This window comes from Eptatretus burgeri, chromosome 6 (genome assembly GCF_056783735.1).
Source record: "Eptatretus burgeri isolate ZD-2024b chromosome 6, Ebu_testis_v1, whole genome shotgun sequence".
NCBI classification, from domain to species: domain Eukaryota; kingdom Metazoa; phylum Chordata; class Myxini; order Myxiniformes; family Myxinidae; genus Eptatretus; species Eptatretus burgeri.
In genome coordinates, this window is record NC_140966.1 from 20891781 (window position 1) to 20910109 (window position 18329).

Consider the following 18329-nt stretch of genomic DNA (forward strand, 5'->3'; position numbering starts at 1 on the left):
GTAAGTCAGAATGCTGAGATTCTTGGTTCAGATCCTAGACACTGTATTGATCTGCCCATTGTCTCTGTGCGAGCACACTGTGAATGTGCTTTTAATTCATGGAAAAAAATCTTACTTGCTATGCCATTATCTTATGTGTAATGCATTTATAAGATCCTCCATAAAAAATTTGAAAAATAAAATAATAAAGCTGGCTTACATATATCCTGACAGATGTTTGTGAATGGGGAATATCCTGTCATGTATAGTATTTAAATCAAGGGTATGTATTTATACTGGTAGCCTCCCATTGCCAACTCCTTACCTACCAGGTTTCAGGAATAGAGACCATCTCCATATTTCATGGTGAAAGTTGGAAACAGGAGGGGCATGTGGTAGATTGACAAAATAAACAAAAAAATAGAAGAGGGCAGAAAAGCAACATACATACTTGGTCAAGAAGGAAGGATGTAAAACTCCACCAATTTTCATACATGTTGTTTAATGTGTCACTGACTTATGCCAGATATTTATTTGCCAATACAATACAATGCACATCAATGAAATAGTAATGTCATTTAAGTTGCTTCAAAAAATTTAAACTCTAACACAGGGTGGTGTCAAAGAAGTCCTCATTAAGAGAAACAATTTAGAATTTGTCCAGTGCACTGGCACACAATGACCAACGGTTTTCAATCACGTAACATGGGATCAGTAACATCCACAAGTGAATCCTTGCGAATGAGCCAGCCAAATTGACATCTCTTCTGAAGAATAGCAAACTTATTGATGCGACACACTACACTATCCCTGGATCACCAGAATAAGAATTTATGTTGATTCAGGTTACAAACTCAAACTGGAAGTCTCAAAGTTGAATAAATGACCTCTCAGCAGTCCTGCCAATCTTGTTGTTGAGATAAGATGCCATATAAACAATTAAAGCTGCTTCTTAATCCAGTTTAATTGCACATGATTGTTAAGAATTTTATCTAAAATTAAATGACACCTTCTTTGCTGTGCAATGCAATTTATCTGCATGAGAAAAACTTAATACAGTATAGTTAAAAGCAATACCAAATATCACATTCAGAACTTTTATTTCAAGTTTTTAATCAACTTATTGAAGAAAATAATTGGATGAAAACAACAGTATATGCCACATAAAATGTTCAAAAGTTTTTTTCCAGGTTTTTTGTCTGTTTTCCATTGAGATGAAGGGAGCTTGTACATATATCTGCCACATACATAACAAAGAGATTAGTATACTTTAATCTGAATTACAAGGGCACAAGTTCACAACAGACAAATTAAACCTACATCCTGAGCATCAAGGAATTGCAAAGAAAAATGGGGAAGCCTTTTAAAATGCAAAGCATATTTGAATCCACTTTGTATTCAGATTTCCTCTTCTTCTGTATGCTGAACATGACTCAAACAGCTAAAACAAAATTAAAATATTGACAATTTTAGGCGACCTTTTCCTTTTGATCTAAAAAGCAATAGGCTTCAGTCACCCAATATGCAAACCCTGCTCAAATTTCAAGGCAATCAGATGTAAATTGATGATTTTGTGACCTTGACCTTTGACGTTTTGACCTTGATAGAACACAGGTTACACTCAATGAATTGGGTCACTAACATATTGCTATGACTGACATATTGATATTTTATGCACCCTTGACCTTTGATCTTTTTTATCTAAAAAAACAATCTACTTATGGCTTTTGATTGGTGAACCAATTCAGTGACCCAATATGCAATTTCTTAAAATTTCAGGTCAATTGGATGAAAAATTGATGATTTTATGTAATGTTGACCTTTGACCTTTTGACCAAATTATTAATTTGCTACTCCGTAATCTGATAATAAAGTTTTGTTGAAAATTTGATGACAAAAGCTCAAATGGTAAAAATGGTTACACACACACACACACACACACACAGAAGTGATTCCAAAACCCCGTCTTCCACAGCATGGAGGACAGGCTAACTAAAACGGCACTTGATAGAGCGCATACCTCCACCAAGCTGAACAGTTTATGTTTTGTATCCTGGAATTGGCTGGATCCAGATCTTCAGCAAAATCTAATCAATTAGTCCTTGTCACTCACAGAACTTGTCCACCCAGTTTCGTTCAAATATGTCCATAACTTTTTGAGATATTGTGCTATATAACATTTTTGGCCCTATCACTCAATGGTGAAGAATCACTTTTAAAATTATCAGATCTGGATATGGATCTTGTTCTGGATCTTCGCCAGAATGTAACCAATTCATCATTGTCACATGCCCAAACTGTTCACCAGATTTTGTTTGATTCTGTCCATAACTTTTTGAGATATCCTGCTCACAGACAATCTGACTGACAATCAGACAAGCAGACAGACAGGTGTGAAAACATAACCTCTGTCCACCATTGGTGGCAGAAGTAACAAGAACTTCAACTCAGGAGGAGAACATTAAGCCCACCAAGCTGGTGCAATCCTGCCAATATCCAAGTACTTCTCTATCCCCATCTTATAGATACCTATTAAACTCAATTATAAAACTCTCTACTGTTTCTGCTGTCACTACCTTTCCAGGGAAACTATTTTATGCATTTACTATGTGTAGTGAAAGACTGAGTGAAAGACCCCTGCCTTACTCCCTTCCTAACTATTCTCTTCTTTACTCTGACAATGTGGCCCCTGGTCCATTCATTGTCCATTCTGCTGAAAAAAACTCTTCTGCACTTAATTTGTCGATACCCTTCATTATCTTAAACATCTCTATTATATCCCCTCGCAATCACCTCCTTTCTCATGTTACAAGTCTGGTCTCATTCAGCTGCTCCTCATATAGTCGGTCAATATCAATATAGTCGGTCTATGCTGTACCTTCTTAATGGCAGCTATGTCATTCCTCAGATGTGGCAACTAGAACTGTCCAAAATATTTCAGATGAGGCCTCACTAAATTCTTGTATAGAGGTAACACTACCTCTTTTGATTTATAATTCACCCCCTACAAATACAACCTAAAACCCTTTTGCCTTTACCTATGGCTGCCTGGCACTGTGCTGTCCACTGACCCCCCTGCATTTCTTACCACCACCAGATCATTCTTCTGTTCACACACCCTGAGATTACTCCTTGCATCATGTAATCTCTATTTCCATTATTCTTACCCAATCCTAGCAACTTACCTTTCTTTACATTAAACTGCACCTGCCAATCCTTTGCTCAATCCATTCAAGTATTCAGACTTTCCTGAATCTGATCTCTCACCTCTCTGCTGTCTACCTTACCTCCAAGCTTAATGCCATCTGAAAATTTGGAAAGCTGACTCTTAACCCCACTGTCCAAATGATTAATGTATGAGAGCCGTACCAAAAGTCATGAGCATCAGTGGATTCCATATGTTTGTGCCGAATATGCCAGAACACGAATTATTAGCGACATCTATCCAAGTGAAGGAGAACAACTCAGCTACAGCTATCTGTGGCCAATTCAGTCAGGTGTGTGGAGATGGCTGCATGGGCGCTAGCATTGTCAGAAGGTAGGTGAAACACATCGGAAATGGAAACATGGACATTGCTGATCAGTCATGCTGCGGTCGGCTGAGAAGCGCCATGACTGAATGCAATGAACAGAAAAATTGATGCACTCATCAGTGAGGACCGAAGGGTGACGGTCCGGGAAATTGCAGCACAGTTTTTACGTAGGACACAACACCCTCCAGGAAATGATAGCGACCTTGGGATATCGAAAAATTTGTTCCCGTTTGCTTACGGATGAACACAAAAACACATGCATGGATGTGTCATCACAGGTTTTTCAAGGGAATGCTGCCGAAGGCAATGACATCCTGTTCTGTTTCGTGACTGGTGATGAATGCTGACTCCACCATTACGACCCATTGTCTGACATTGGGAGAAATCTCAAAGAATGGCTGGGAAGTGCTCCCCCACCTCCCATACAGCCCGGACATTGCCCCTTCAGACTACCACTTTTTGGGGCCCTTGAAAGATCACATGAGAGACCAGCACTATGAAAACGACAAGGCAGCCCAGATAGCCATGCATAGCTGGTTGTGAAGTGTTGGAACAGATCCCTACCACAGCGGGATTTTTTAAGCTCATGCAGCGCTGGCAGAAATGCGTGGATTGTTCTGGAGATTTTGTAGAAAGGTAATGTGGCATGTCCACTTAATATTGACAATATCAGTTTTCTTCCATGTACCTTTGTTTTCCATCCTTCCATCCATCGGGACCATACTCTGTGCAGAGCGTTGGTTCTGCCGAAGCAGTCTCCTTGGCTATTGGGCACAATCCTGAATGGGTTGCCACTCCGACACAGTACACCAGCAAGCCGGCACTCATTTTGCCGACCTCGGAAGGATGACAGGCCGAGTTAACCCCACCTGGTATTAATTCAACAGCTGAGCAGGATTTGAACTCAGGATGCTAGGATCCCAAGCCCACCACCCGAACCATTAAGCCAACAGCAGGCATTCCTTTGTTTTTTTCTGAACAATAAACATGCTTATGACTTTCCGTACCCCACAGTACTTTTATCTGCCCAGCTGGATATCCTCCTCTTCACCACTACTCTTTGCTACCTATCACTAAACAAGTTTCCAATGTAGTTTACTACTCCAGCAGTCAATCCACAAGCCCTCGCCTTAGCCAACAGATTTATATACAGTACCTCATAAAAAGCTTTTGGAAAGTCGAGGTAAACTACATGCATTGCACTTATCTCATTCATGCAGTCAGAAACTGCCGCATAGGACCCCAATAAATTTTGTAACCATGATCTCCCTTTTTAAAAACGTGATGACTGCCTTTAATGTGTTTGAATTTGTTCAAATGGTTCCCTATCCCTTCCTTAATTAATGTCTCCAACACTTTCCCCACAATTTCAATCAAGCAAACAATTCTGTTGTTCCCCATTTCTTCACTGTATCCTTTTTTTGAATAATGGTGTTCCATTTGCTCCTCCACAATCCTCCGGTACTTGTCCCAACTCCAATGAGCTGTTAAAGATATTGGCTCACATCATGCTTATCTGCTCTGCCACATCTCAGTACCCTTGGATGCATAATTTTTGGCCCTGGAACTGCATCATCCCTTAGTTTTCCTTGGTGTTTTTTTTTACGTCTTCCACTCTTATTTGGATCCCCTCCACATGCTCTTGCTAACCTCTGAGAGAGATATATATATATATATATATATATATATATATATATATATATATATATATATATATATATATATATATATATATATATATATATATATGTACTAGCGATACCCGTACACATGCACGGGATAGCAGTACAACATAGCTGGTAGCAGACGACAGACCGTACACGGGGAATGACAAAAATACGCATTGTGCAAAATGCAAGTGGTACTATGGAACGCCAAGACTTCCCAAACATTGTCGGCATGTCCGCTAAGTGCCACAGCAATTTCATAGGGATCGTGTGACGGCGAACCGAGTTTTTAGTGTGCAAGCTCGGTATTATAATAGAGATATACGTATATTATATACTGTATGTACAGTACTCTCAGCAATTGGAAGTTCCTCTAAATGTTTTGATGTAAATGTAGAAGCACAATATGTATTTGATAAGCCTGCCATTTCACTTTCATCATCTACCAATTATTGTGTGCTATTCCTCAAGGGGGCCACACTTATCTAAACCTGCTCTTTAATTGCCCTTAACCTATTTGAAGAATGTCTTGCTGTTATGTTTACTATTCCTGGCTATGTCCTTTTCACATTCCCTTTTTGGCTTGCTGAGTTATTTTCTTTCATAGCCTCTGTTTATTCAGACAGTGATGTGAGTCAGACTCTCATCCTGGTCTTTTGTACTTAATGAATGCCTTTTGCTTATCATTAAAATCAATGCTTACCTTCTTTTCAACCACTCTGATGTCTTCAACCACTCGTGCTCCATCATTCTGAGTGAATGGTTCGTGCTCCATCATTCTGAGTGAATGGTTCGTGCTCCATCATTCTGAGTGAATGGTCCGTGCTCCATCATTCTGAGTGAATGGTTCGTGCTCCATGATTCTGAGGAAGTTGTTCGTGCTCCATCATTCTGAGGGAGTTGTTCGTGCTCCATCATTCTGAGTGAATGGTTCGTGCTCCATCATTCTGAGTGAATGGTCCGTGCTCCATCATTCTGAGTGAATGGTTCGTGCTCCATGATTCTGAGGAAGTTGTTCGTGCTCCATCATTCTGAGGGAGTTGTTTGTGCTCCATCATTCTGAGTGAATGGTCCGTGCTCCATCATTCTGAGGGAGTTGTTCGTGCTCCATCATTCTGAGTGAATGGTTCGTGCTCCATCATTCTGAGTGAATGGTCCGTGCTCCATCATTCTGAGTGAATGGTTCGTGCTCCATGATTCTGAGGGAGTTGTCTGTGCTCCATCATTCTGAGGGAGTTGTTCGTGCTCCATCATTCTGAGGGAGATGTTCGTGCTCGATCATTCTGTGTGAATTGTCCGTGCTCCATCATTCTGTGTGAATTGTCCGTGCTCCATCATTCTGAGTGAATGGTCCGTGCTCCATCATTCTGAGGGAGTTGTTTGTGCTCCATCATTCTGAGTGAATGGTCCGTGCTCCATCATTCTGAGGGAGTTGTTTGTGCTCCATCATTCTGATTGAATGGTCCGTGCTCCATCATTCTAAGGGAGTTGTTTGTGCTCCATCATTTTGAGTGAATGGTCCGTGCTTCATCATTCTGAGTGAATGGACCGTGCTGCTCCATCATTCTAAGGGAGTTGTACGTGCTCCATAATTTTGACTGAATGGTTTGTGCTCCATCATTCTGTGAGAGTTGTTGCGAAATAACGCCCGATTTCTGATCTGTTTGCTGTAGTAACTTGTTTTCTAAATTACTGAGCCAAATTTTTTTTCCACCCATCACTTGCAGCTGTTTATGAGGATTAATAATTGTAAACATATCCCTGAAACATCCACACAAATGCAACGTTGTTTTTCGGTGAAAGCTACTCAAGGTTTTTGGGTTGTAATCAGTACATTCTGCAGTCCGTAATCAAACTGACTTCAACCTGCCGCTTCCCGAAAAATTGCCGATATCGGCCAAGCACGTGTGTGTGTGTGTGTGTGTGTGTGTGTGTGTGTGTGTGTGTGTGTGTGTGTGTGTGTGTGTGTGTGTGTGTGTGTGTGTGTGTGTGTGTGTGTGTGTGTGTGTTGTTCATAAAGCATAAATTATTCTCTGTATTAACTCCTCTCACCCTAACCCTCACTCTATTTGTCGGATCCTTGCTGTACCCCCTCCCAATACAGTGCAGCACCCTCCTCCCACAACTACCTCTCTCACTCTCCTCTCCCCTCCCTCTTTCTTTGGACATATCCTGATGGTGGTTTTGTGTGAACAGTGTTTGTCTCTGGACGTGTCCAGGCGGGTTTGTCTCTGGACATGTCTCGATGACATTTATGTCCGGACGTGTCCGCATGGGAGTTTGTCTCTAGATGTGTCTGGGCAGTGTTTATGTCTGGAGCAGAGTTTGTCTTCAGACGTGTCCGAGTGGTGTTTGTCTCCAGACAGCTTGGCTCCAGATGCATCTGAGTGGTGTTTGTCTCCGAACATGTCGAGGCGGTGTTCATGTATGGACTGGAGTTTGTCTCCAGGCATGTCCAAGTGTTGTTTGTCTCCAGACAGCTTGGCTCCAGAGGTGTCTGAACATGTCTGGGTGGTGTTTGTCTTCAGACAGCTTGGCTCCAGAGGCGTCTGGGCAGTGTTTGTATCTGAACATGTCTGGGTGGTGTTTTCTCCATACGCGTCGGAGTGGTGTTTGTCTCTGGACGTGTCCGAGTGGTGTTTATGTCCATACATGTCCAGGCGGTGTTTGTGTCTGGACACGTCTGGGCGGTGTTTATGTCCAGACAGGGGTTTATCTCCAGATATGCCCGGATGGCAGTTTGTCTTTGGATGTGTCCAAGCAGTGTTTGTCTCTGGATAGCTTAGCTCCGGATGTGTCTGGGCAGTGTTTTCTCCAACCATGTCCGGTCAGTATTTATTTCCGGATGGGAGTTTGTCTCCAGACATATCTGGACAGGTGTTTGTCTCTGGACATGTCCCAGCAGTGTTTGTCTCCGATGGCTTGGCTCTGGATGCGTCCGGCTAGCTTTGTCTCTGGACGTGTGCAAACAGTGTTTGTCTCTGGCCACCTTGGCTCCAGATTCATCCATGTGTTGTTTGTCTCTGAACGTGTCCAGGCGGTATTTATATCTGTACGGGACATAAATTATCTCCAGATGCATCCAGATTGGAGTTTGTCTCCAGACGTGTCTGGACGGGAGTTTGTCTTCAGATGTGTCCAAGCAGTGTTTTTCTTTGGATGGCTTGGCTCCGGATGTGTCTGGTGGGTTTAGTCTCCGAACATGTCCAGCTGATATTTTTGTCCAGACGGGAGTTTGTCTCTGGACATGTCAGGAATTGAGTTTGTCTCCGGATGTGTCCGGGCGGTGTTTGTCTTTTGGCCATATTTATCGTATGACTGGTAGAAAATGGATTTCAGTCATTATTTTGTTTCCATCTTCACTGTTATTCTCTGCAAAATAATTTTGATGAAACCGTATGAATCATAATAATTAATGCTCACCGCATGTCTACCTTCCCTTCCTCTCACCTCACACTCACTGTCTTCCCTTCCCCCACCTCTCATCACTTCCCCTCCCTCCTCTCTCTCTCTTTTTCCCCTCCACCTCTTCACTCTTCCCCCTCGCTCTCTCTCTCTCCCCCACCCTCTCGCTCTCTCTTCTCCCCTCTTTTTCTCTCCCCCCCACCCCTTTTAGTATTCCCATCAGCGAAGCAACAGATCGTATTTTCTACTTTATAAATAATTAATCCCAAATTTACTTTTCATTCTTTTCAGGGGAGAAAAAAGGGCAGAAGCAGAGGTCAGATTGCGAGCCTTGGGTGTGGGGTCTTTGCATCCCCACTGAAGGTGACTGTGGCCCGGGTTCACGTGAGGGGACTCGTGGTGGAGAGAAGTGCAAGACAACTCGTAGGAATGTGCGCTGTAAAATACCCTGCAACTGGAAGAAAACATTTGGAGGTAAGCACAGCAATAAGGTTTATAATTCGTGTAAGAGTGTGCATGGCACCATTAAGAACTTTTTATCTGTTATATGAGGACGTGTTAAAATGTCATGCCTCCTATTCTTTTTCTCGAAAATTTGAAAAATATTCAAATGAAACAAATACTAACATCAATCTTTATTCCACCATGATGCATATTTATTTCTCAACATAACCACCACTGCAGTCCACACATTTTTGCCAACGTTCACGTAGTTTCTGCCAACGTTCAAGTATATAGTGCATTAATTCATTAATGTGGAACTTCCAAAATGCAGGATCACTGTGCACCTCCACTCATTCGTTCCTCTTATTTATCTTTTGTGGAACCAACTTCCACATTCTCTTCAATCTCAATCTTCCCTTCAGGTCTTCAATATGGCTGCTCACCACTATCTCAGATCATCCCCAATTCAAAACCATTATCTTTTCTACCTAAGTTAAATGAGGCGCCATGAGGAGGAGTGATGTAAGGGACACATCGGCCATTTTGGAGTTAATGCCATATAGCACTATTTTAACCCTTACCCTATCATCATCATATCATTAAATAATGTCACTTACATCAGTCCTCCTCGTGGGGCCTCAAATGTCTTCTTGAAAGTGCGTTTGTAAGCTGGATGTTCATAATCCAGAACAATTGATCCCCTTTGAACTTATAAAAAAGACATAAAATGTCATATCCCTCATTGTTTTAGTAATTTTGCTTAACAGAGTTGAAGGGCTCGCCCATGTTTATGCACAACAAAAATAGCCGCCAGTCTACCAGTCGGCCATCTTTGATCAGATCGCAAAATGACATGAGGTGCATGTGTATGCCTTCATGTGCTGTGCTTGTGCTAAGTTTGAACAAAATCGGACCATGGATGTCTGAGAAATGCTTGGGGACACATTTCATAATAAAATGGCCCCCAGTCGGCCATCTTTGATCTGATCTAAAAATCAAAATGATGAGCATATTGTGGGTCGACAAAACCGCATTCCTTTAAGGCAATGGCACCCAACATAGTGACCCCCAGGCAGTTATTTCGTTAGTCTTCATGCAGTCAGACCTTCCCCTCATGTCGAGTGGGTTACCGGGACGAAGTGTGTTGTGTGGATCTAATAGCTAGGTCTAATAATTACATCTCTATCTTCTTTTCAATCCTGATTTCCATTTCAACCCTTTCCTTTTATCCATAATACAAATCAAGCAAGCAAGCAAACACACACACAATATGACGAACAGCAACATGCAACCATCTGTGAAAGACTCACAAGATGAACAAAGACACTGCCCGACACGCGCATGGCACTCCCTTTCATTCAAATCTGCATGCCTATTTACAATGGTGTCTCACCTTGCTCAACCTTCGCTCACCAAAAACTCACCACCTCAACCACCAACATCTCCCGCACATGGGAAAAATCATCCCGCGCCTCCTCGTACCTCTGCATCGATACAATTCTCCACCAAACAGGGGCATGCTGTGCGGTCCAGGCCACTCGACCGTGTGATGCGGGGACAAGCCAAGCATGTTAACATCACCAACCGCATCGCACTGGGGATTCACCGAATCGGCACACGGTAACGACGCAACACTCGTCCAGTCACCAGAACATGGCAGGACAGGCGGCGAGGGATGGTGGTCACCGGGGGGGAGGGGGGGAGTTCAGGATGGGACTCCAGGCCATGTCACGCCGGATGTAAGCATGAGAACCCTTCTGGCCCCAGGAGCCTGGCAGGGTGAGGCTATGACTGCCGTGTGGCCCAATAAGGAAGTGCGATTTTGGTCACAGGGTGTTGCTTTGGGTCGTCACCCCACCCTTCACCCGGGGCTTATAAAAGGTGGATCGCAAAGCCGTCCGCCCTCTCTCTGGCTCTTTTCCGCCTGCCTGCCTTGCCCACTTCTTCGCCTGCCTGCCTCGCACTCATCTCCGCCTGTTTGCCTCACCCTCTCCTTCGCCTCTCTGCTCCGCCCTCTCTTCACTGCTCCTCGTCTGCTGTTGCTGCATCTACACTCAGGGTTAGTGTGCATCAGATGTTCTTCTGGGACCAGTGTAGAGCACATGTTTCCAAGAGCCCTGGCAAAGTGATTAAGCAGGAGATTCTTAAGGTGCCGACTCTTAAGGTGGGATCGCTCAAGCGGAGCATCCCCCAAAGCATACTGGGTTGTGCGGTTGGCCGACCATGCCAGGTATTGCAAGACTGTTAGTCCTCATCTGCTCTCCTTCCTTCTGGCTATCTAATCTTCTCTGTGTGAGAGAGAGAGACAGAGACAGAGACAGAGACAGAGACAGAGACAGAGACAGAGACAGAGACAGAGACAGAGACAGAGACAGAGACAGAGACAGAGACAGAGACAGAGATAGAGACAGAGATAGAGACAGAGATAGAGACAGAGATAGAGACAGAGATAGAGACAGAGATAGAGATAGAGATAGAGATAGATTGTAGTAGCATAAGTTAAGATTGTTTCGAAGATATGCTCTGATATGGTTAACTACTCTGTGTCTGATTTTGTAAGTTGCTTGCCTTTTGTCACACCCCATAAATTCTTTGCTATCCCTGCTGTACATAATCATAAACCCCATTCACTGTGCCACATACCTTTCCTTGCCTGATTGTAAATAAATGCTTTGTATAGAAATGTTCCCAGCTTGTCTTTGTCTTTTCCTTCATTGGTCCAGCATGATCCGTATCCTTGCCTAGCCGGGACGTTATCCCCCAATGATCTGTTTTCTAGCTGGTACGTCCTTGGCAGTTACGCTCGGCTGCATCTGATCCGGGAAGGTGATCCGGTTTAAACAAGGCGTTCCATCCGGTTGAGAGCTTGTCTCCCGGTAATTAGATCACGTGACCATTAGGTAACCGGTATCCATTAGACCGAGGACCCTAAGTCACGTGGTGGAGTTATTGGCGTTCACGGTCGATGAGCGACCCGCCACGTCACTGCGATTCCGGACAGTCTGGTAGGAACCCGAGGGAGCTTCCCCCTCCCCCCCCCCTATCGTGGTCTTCTTCCCCCGACCCCGGGTCCGCAACAATATGTAAGCCATCAATCATAACCTGTGTGCCAAGTTTGAACAACATCGGTAAATGCAAATGGTTGAGGATGTGTTCAACATCGGTTATCTGGTTCACGAGCGCCAGCCAGAGTGACCACTATATTCGTTGTGTGTGTGTGTGTGTGTGTGTGTGTGTGTGTGTGTGTGTGTGTGTGTGTGTGTGTGTGTGTGTGTGTGTGTGTGTGTGTGTGTGTGTGTGTGTGTGTGTGTGTGTGTGTGTGTGGGTGTGTGTGTCTGTGTGTGTGTGTGTGTGTTTGTTTGTGTGTGTGCGTGCGCGTGTGTGTGTGTGTCTTTTGGGTAGTCGATCTAGTCTACCCTTATTATCAGTATTTCCGTCGATATGTTTGTCTGTCTGTTTGTCTGTATGTATGTCTGTTCGGTCCAGTGCTCCGTTAATACAATGGCGATTTCGATGAAACCTGGTTGGTAGGTTCATACCATGACCTAGTTGTGTGCAAATGAGAACCGTTGCTATGGACACCACCGTTGCCTTGCAACGGACCTTTGAAATTTTCAAAAAAATCTCAAAATGTTTTTTTTTCGAAAATCAAAAATTGGGCCATGAGCGACTGTGGGTTGTACATTCAGCCATATTGTCAAAAATTTCCAGTCGGATCCGATGAAAACTGTCTTAGAAGATAGACTTTGAATGAACCCTGGTCGAAAACAATAAAAAAACGAAGTTCGTTATATCTCAGAGACTATGAGTCAGACATACATGAAACTGGTATGGTAGGCTCCTGGTATGTCCTAGTGATGTGGGAGAAAGAACCGTTGCTATGGACGCTTTTGTTGGCTCGTAACGGCTGAAAAACGACTGAATTCGACTTGATCGACTACACATGTCCACCTACCGGCTTGTTGGGTTGTCGATCCAGTCGAAAAAAAAAATTCGAATTTTTTTTTTTTTATCTACCCTTATTATCAGTATTTCCGTCGATGTTTGTTGGGTAGTCGATCCAGTCGAAAAAAAAAAAATTAATTTTGAAATTTGTTCCACCCTTATCAGTTTTTCCGTCGATACGTTTGTCTGTTGGGTTAGTCGATCTCGTCGAAAAAATAAAAAAATAAAAAAATTTTTGAGATTTTTTTTTTCTACCCTTATTAATTATCAGTATTTAAAATGGCGATTTCAGTGAATACAATGGCGATTTCGATGAAACATGGCTGGTAGGTTAATACAATGACCTAGTTATGTGCAAATGAGAACCGTTGCTATGGACACCACTGTTGCCTAGCAACAGGACTTTTACATTTTTGAAAAATCATAAAAAATGTATTTTTTCGAAAATCAAAAATCGGGCCACGAGCGACTGTGGGCAGTACTTTCAGCCATATTGTCAAAAATTTACAGCCGGATTCTATGAAAACTGTCGGAGAAGATAGACTTTGAATGAACCCTGGTCGAAAACAATAAAAAAACGAAGTTCGTTATATCTCAGAGACGATGAGTCAGATATACATGAAACTGGTATAGTAGGTTCATGGTATGTCCTAGTTATGTGTGAGAAATAACCGTTGCTCGGACCCCTCCGTTGCCGAGCAACGGCCGAAAAACGTCTAAATGTGGGGGTATTTTAACGAAAAAACAATCTGCAGCATTAACCCTTGAAGCTAGAATCATGAATTTTCTTGTGCTTAATCCTCAGGTCATTCCCCATCGAACGGGCCCATCGCATCAGGTTCAATTGGGTAGTCGACTACCCGTGTCCGCCTACCGGCCTGTTTGTCTGTCTGTCTGTTCGGTCCAGTGCTCCGTTAATACAATGGTGATTTCGATGAAACTTGGTGGGTAGGTTCATACCATTACCGAGTTGTGTGCAAATGAGAACCGTTGCTATGAACACCACCGTTGCCTAGCAACGGGACTTTGAAATTTTTGAAAAATCATTAAAAAATTATTTTTTCAAAAATCAAAAATCGGGCCACAAGTGACTGTGGGCAGTACATTCAGCCATATTGTCAAAAATTTACAGCCGAATCCTATGAAAACTGTCGGAGAAGATAGACTTTGAATGAACCCTGGTCGAAAACAATAAAAAAACGAAGTTCGTTATATCTCAGAGACTATGAGTCAGATATGCATGAGTAGGGTGACTATACTGATTCTGGCTCACTTTTCCCCATGTAAATGAATGGGGGATTTTCAGTGATTCATTTTTTCTTCCCTAAAAATAAACCCCCTTTTTATCCCAAGGTATATTTATTTGTCTCCCCTTTTAACCTCGGGACACTTTTTTTCAAATAACCAATGCAATAAGATAAAGATTTGTTCAAGCAGTAAAGTAGTAATGTGATTTGTTAAAGGTGATTCGAAAGAAATATCTGAAACATGTAAGCCTTGGGACACTCTTTTTCAAATAACGAATGCATATTGTTTATCTCACTCATTGAACCTATAGAGAGTTGTTCATTCTCAAATTCCTTCAATAGTTTAATTTTCTTTGCACAATCCCATCTAAAATATTTAAAAACAAAACATATGAAGCTTTATATTTTTTAAGATACCCCTTTTGTGCCATTACGAAATGATAAACTTCTCCTAATGCTCTTATTTGACCACCTCCTGAGCCACATATCATTTTGAGATTATAGTAAATTGTTTTTTCATTGTTCAATTGATAACCATCAAAGTTTTCAGTCCATTCAAGTATATTTATTTTTGTCTTTACATCCTCGAACTTACTAGTTTTTAAATTGATTCGCTTATTTGTTTTATTTACCTTTGTTTTAGTTATTTTTTCAATAAGACTTATTTGATATTTTTCACATACATTATGTTTTCCATTTTTATACCAAGACTGAGCTTTTCTCCACTCTTTAGTTTGATTAATACTTGGTTTGACCATTTATATATTGTGAAAAAACGCGGCGGTAGCCCTTAAAAAACCCTCACTCATCTTCCCATCATAAAAACACAATCTGTTTTATACACTCGATCATACAATATCCATATGGAACACAATCTATTCCATTATCGAAAATATATCTATCATCAAAGGCTCCTAATGCCTTTTTATTTACTTCTTCACTATATAATATATGTTATGTTTATAACTTCTTATTGTATTCATTTTCCTATATTCTTCTTTCTTATTCATCAAACAATTGTAATAATTTCTAAAACTCACATATTTCTTTATTCCCTTTAACCTCTTATCAATCTGATCACCATACTTATAAGCATATGCCTTTTTTCTCAATCCAATAAACTCACTCATTACTTTTCCACCCAACTCATCCTTAAACTTACCAATAACCTTTTCATTCTTTTTGGAAAATAACTCGCTCTTCTTACTAAAATTACTTGTATCATATACTCCAATATTTTTCTTCATATCTTTATAAACATCATCAGTTTTTATATCTAGGATAAAACTATCAGTGTCCATATACAACAATGAAACATTTTCACCATACTTTTCTTTAAGCCATTATACAAACAATCATACATCAATATCTTTGATAAATCAAGAACTGCTGTTCCAATATAAATTGGTTTATCCATTACAATACTTTCCTTTTCCATATGAATAGCAGAAAAGTTCTCTGAAAAAACCTCTTCTCTTTTAAAACTTGGTTTATTTGTCAATCTCGAAGCTTCTTTCCAAGATGTTGCAAATCTAATGTTTTGCCTGTTTCTAACATTCTCCATTGTATTTCCAAAGACAGCATTATTCATCAATTTATAGAATTTCCCTTGAAATTTTACTTTTGTATTTGTTCTCATATCTGCATTGAATTTAATATACTTTTTCATCCAAGGATTTTGTTTAAATTTTAAAACTATGAATTTTAGCAACTCTCAATCCTTCTCTCAAAAACTGTTTTAAGCTTCTCTGATGCAAAACATATCCCTCTTTATCATAGAATGTTGTTAATAATTTTTCTGTTGATTTGCCTTTAATATTAAAACTTTTATGATAATCACTTCACCATTCTTTGGGGTTTCTTTCTCACATGCAAAAGGAAGGTATTTATGCTTATTATGAAGATCACTCGGGTACCTCAAATCAACTTCAAAATAATAACCTTCTTCTTCCTCATTCAATTCCTCTTGAGAAGAAATAACAATATTCATCAAAGCCTTTTCATAATCCTTTTCTTCCACCCACTCTAATTTACCATAAGGCAGAGATTGAGACATTGCCCATCCATATAAATTATAAGCATCAAAATACATCAAATAATTACTATCTTTTTCACTATCATAATTTGGAAGATATTTATTATTTGCTTTAGCATATCTTTTTGAACATATTTGTGATATTCCACCTCTCTTAGACTTCTCAATCATCAAAAGCATATCTGCATCACTGATTAAATCTATATCTTGTTTTGTCATTTTTAACATTGCACTCCAAGCAAAACCAGGAGCTGTGAAATAGTGGGCAGGATCTAATCCATTACAATTTTTATTATGACAGAGTGATCTAAAAGCTTCAAACACATCAGCTAACTAGAGGGGAGCACTCGGGACAGTGCAAAACCTCCGCCACCAAAACTGCTGGGTAATTCAAGTGAACCTTATATCTTATTCATTAAATATGATGTCAACAGTGCTGACAGAGTTATAGTTCTTTTCTCCAACATTTTTTTTTTGGGGGGGGGGGGTTGGAAATCACTCAAAACATGTAAAAATGCAAAAAAAAATCGAAATTTTGTTGAAAAAAAAGTTGCAAAATTTTTTTTTCTCCAACATTTTTTTTTTGGGGGGGGGGGGGGTTGGAAATCACTTAAAACATGTAGAAATGCAAAAAAAAAAAAATTTTTCCCTTTTTTGGGGGGAGGGGTAACAATTTTTTTGGGGGGGGTTGGAAATCACTGAAAACATGTACAAATGCAAAAAAAAAAAAATTTTCTCAAACAATTTTTTGAGGGTCAGGTCAGGTCAGGTCAGGTATGGGAGCATCTGCCAGAACAGAGAGTCGCTGCATCCACTTTCCGGCGGTACTCCAGGGGCCTCCGTCTGGACATCCCCCAGGCAGATGCCAGGCCCATCCCCATCTCCTTGAGATGATGGTCAACCTGCTGCAACCACAAGGAACGTGGTCGGCCCACTGGCCTGCTCCACTCACGAGGCTCCCCCGCAGAGAGAATCTGGTGAGCAGGATCAGCGTCAGGAAAACGAGCCACATGTCCATACAGCCGCAACTGACGCTCACGGACTATGCAGGTAACAAATCTCATCCGAGTCTCTCTCAGCAGCCGCTTGCTGGAAACAAAATCCGACCAGCGATAGCCAAGGATTCTCCGAAGAGACCTGGTACCAAAGGAATTGTCTCCGTCTCAGATGCTTGGTCAGAGTCCAAGTCTCGCATCCATAGAGCAAGCCTGCAAGTACCAAGGACCTGAAGACTCGGGCTTTCATCCTCCCGCACAGGTACCGGCAGCGCCACACCCCATGATCCAATGAATCCATGACTCCCCAGGCCCGACCCAGATGTCGACTGACCTCTGACTCACAGCCAGCAGAGACATGAATATCACTGCCAAGGTAAGTGAATCTCTCCATGAACTCAACATCCTCACCACAAACAGACACAGACAGGACAGCAGCATCCAAGATGTCACCGAAAGCCTGGATCTTAGTTTTGATCCAAGAAACCCGTAATCCCAGTGGCTTCGACTCCTCATTCAGCACCTCGAGGGCCCCCAAAGGATATCTAAAGTCTCCGCAAATATGACTGCATCATCTGCAAAATCAAAGTCCGAGATGTTGACATTCCCAAACGATGCACCACAGCTTGATCTCTCCGACATCCTCCCTAAAATCCAGTCCATACAAGTGCTGAAAAGTGTGGGGGCCAGTACACACCCGTGACAAACGCCAGTAACAACTGGAAATAAGTCAGAGATGGGACCACCACACTTCACAGCACTCTCAGTACCAGAGTAGAGTTCAGCCATCAGATCAATGAGTTTTGGTGGCACCCCACGAAGACCAAGAATCCTGCAGAGGGCATCCCGATTCACTGAATCGAACGCTTGACAGAGATCACCATAGGCTGCAAGCAGCCCCTGCCAAAACTCTCGTCTGCGTTCAGTGAGGACACGAAGAGCAAGGATACGGTCAATCGTTGACCTCTTTGGTGTAAAGCCTGACTGCTCTGGACGCTGGTCCTCAAGCAGATGGTGGCGAACCCTTTCAAGAATTATCCGAGCAAAGACCTTGCCCGGCACTGAGAGCAGCGTCACCC

General features: G+C 41.9%; 1 protein-coding gene across 5 annotated transcripts in view; it reads left to right on the forward strand.

The window, feature by feature from the left end:
* The window catches only part of LOC147024382 (pleiotrophin-B-like), a 306009-nt gene that overhangs the window by 210951 nt on the left and 76729 nt on the right, over nucleotides 1-18329 (forward strand). For all 5 annotated transcript variants that reach the window (XM_085884247.1, XM_085884249.1, XM_085884246.1 and 2 more), the window contains exon 3: nucleotides 8876-9058. In XM_085884247.1, coding sequence (XP_085740373.1) covers nucleotides 8876-9058 — 183 coding nt within the window. The remainder of the gene's footprint in view (nucleotides 1-8875; nucleotides 9059-18329) is intronic.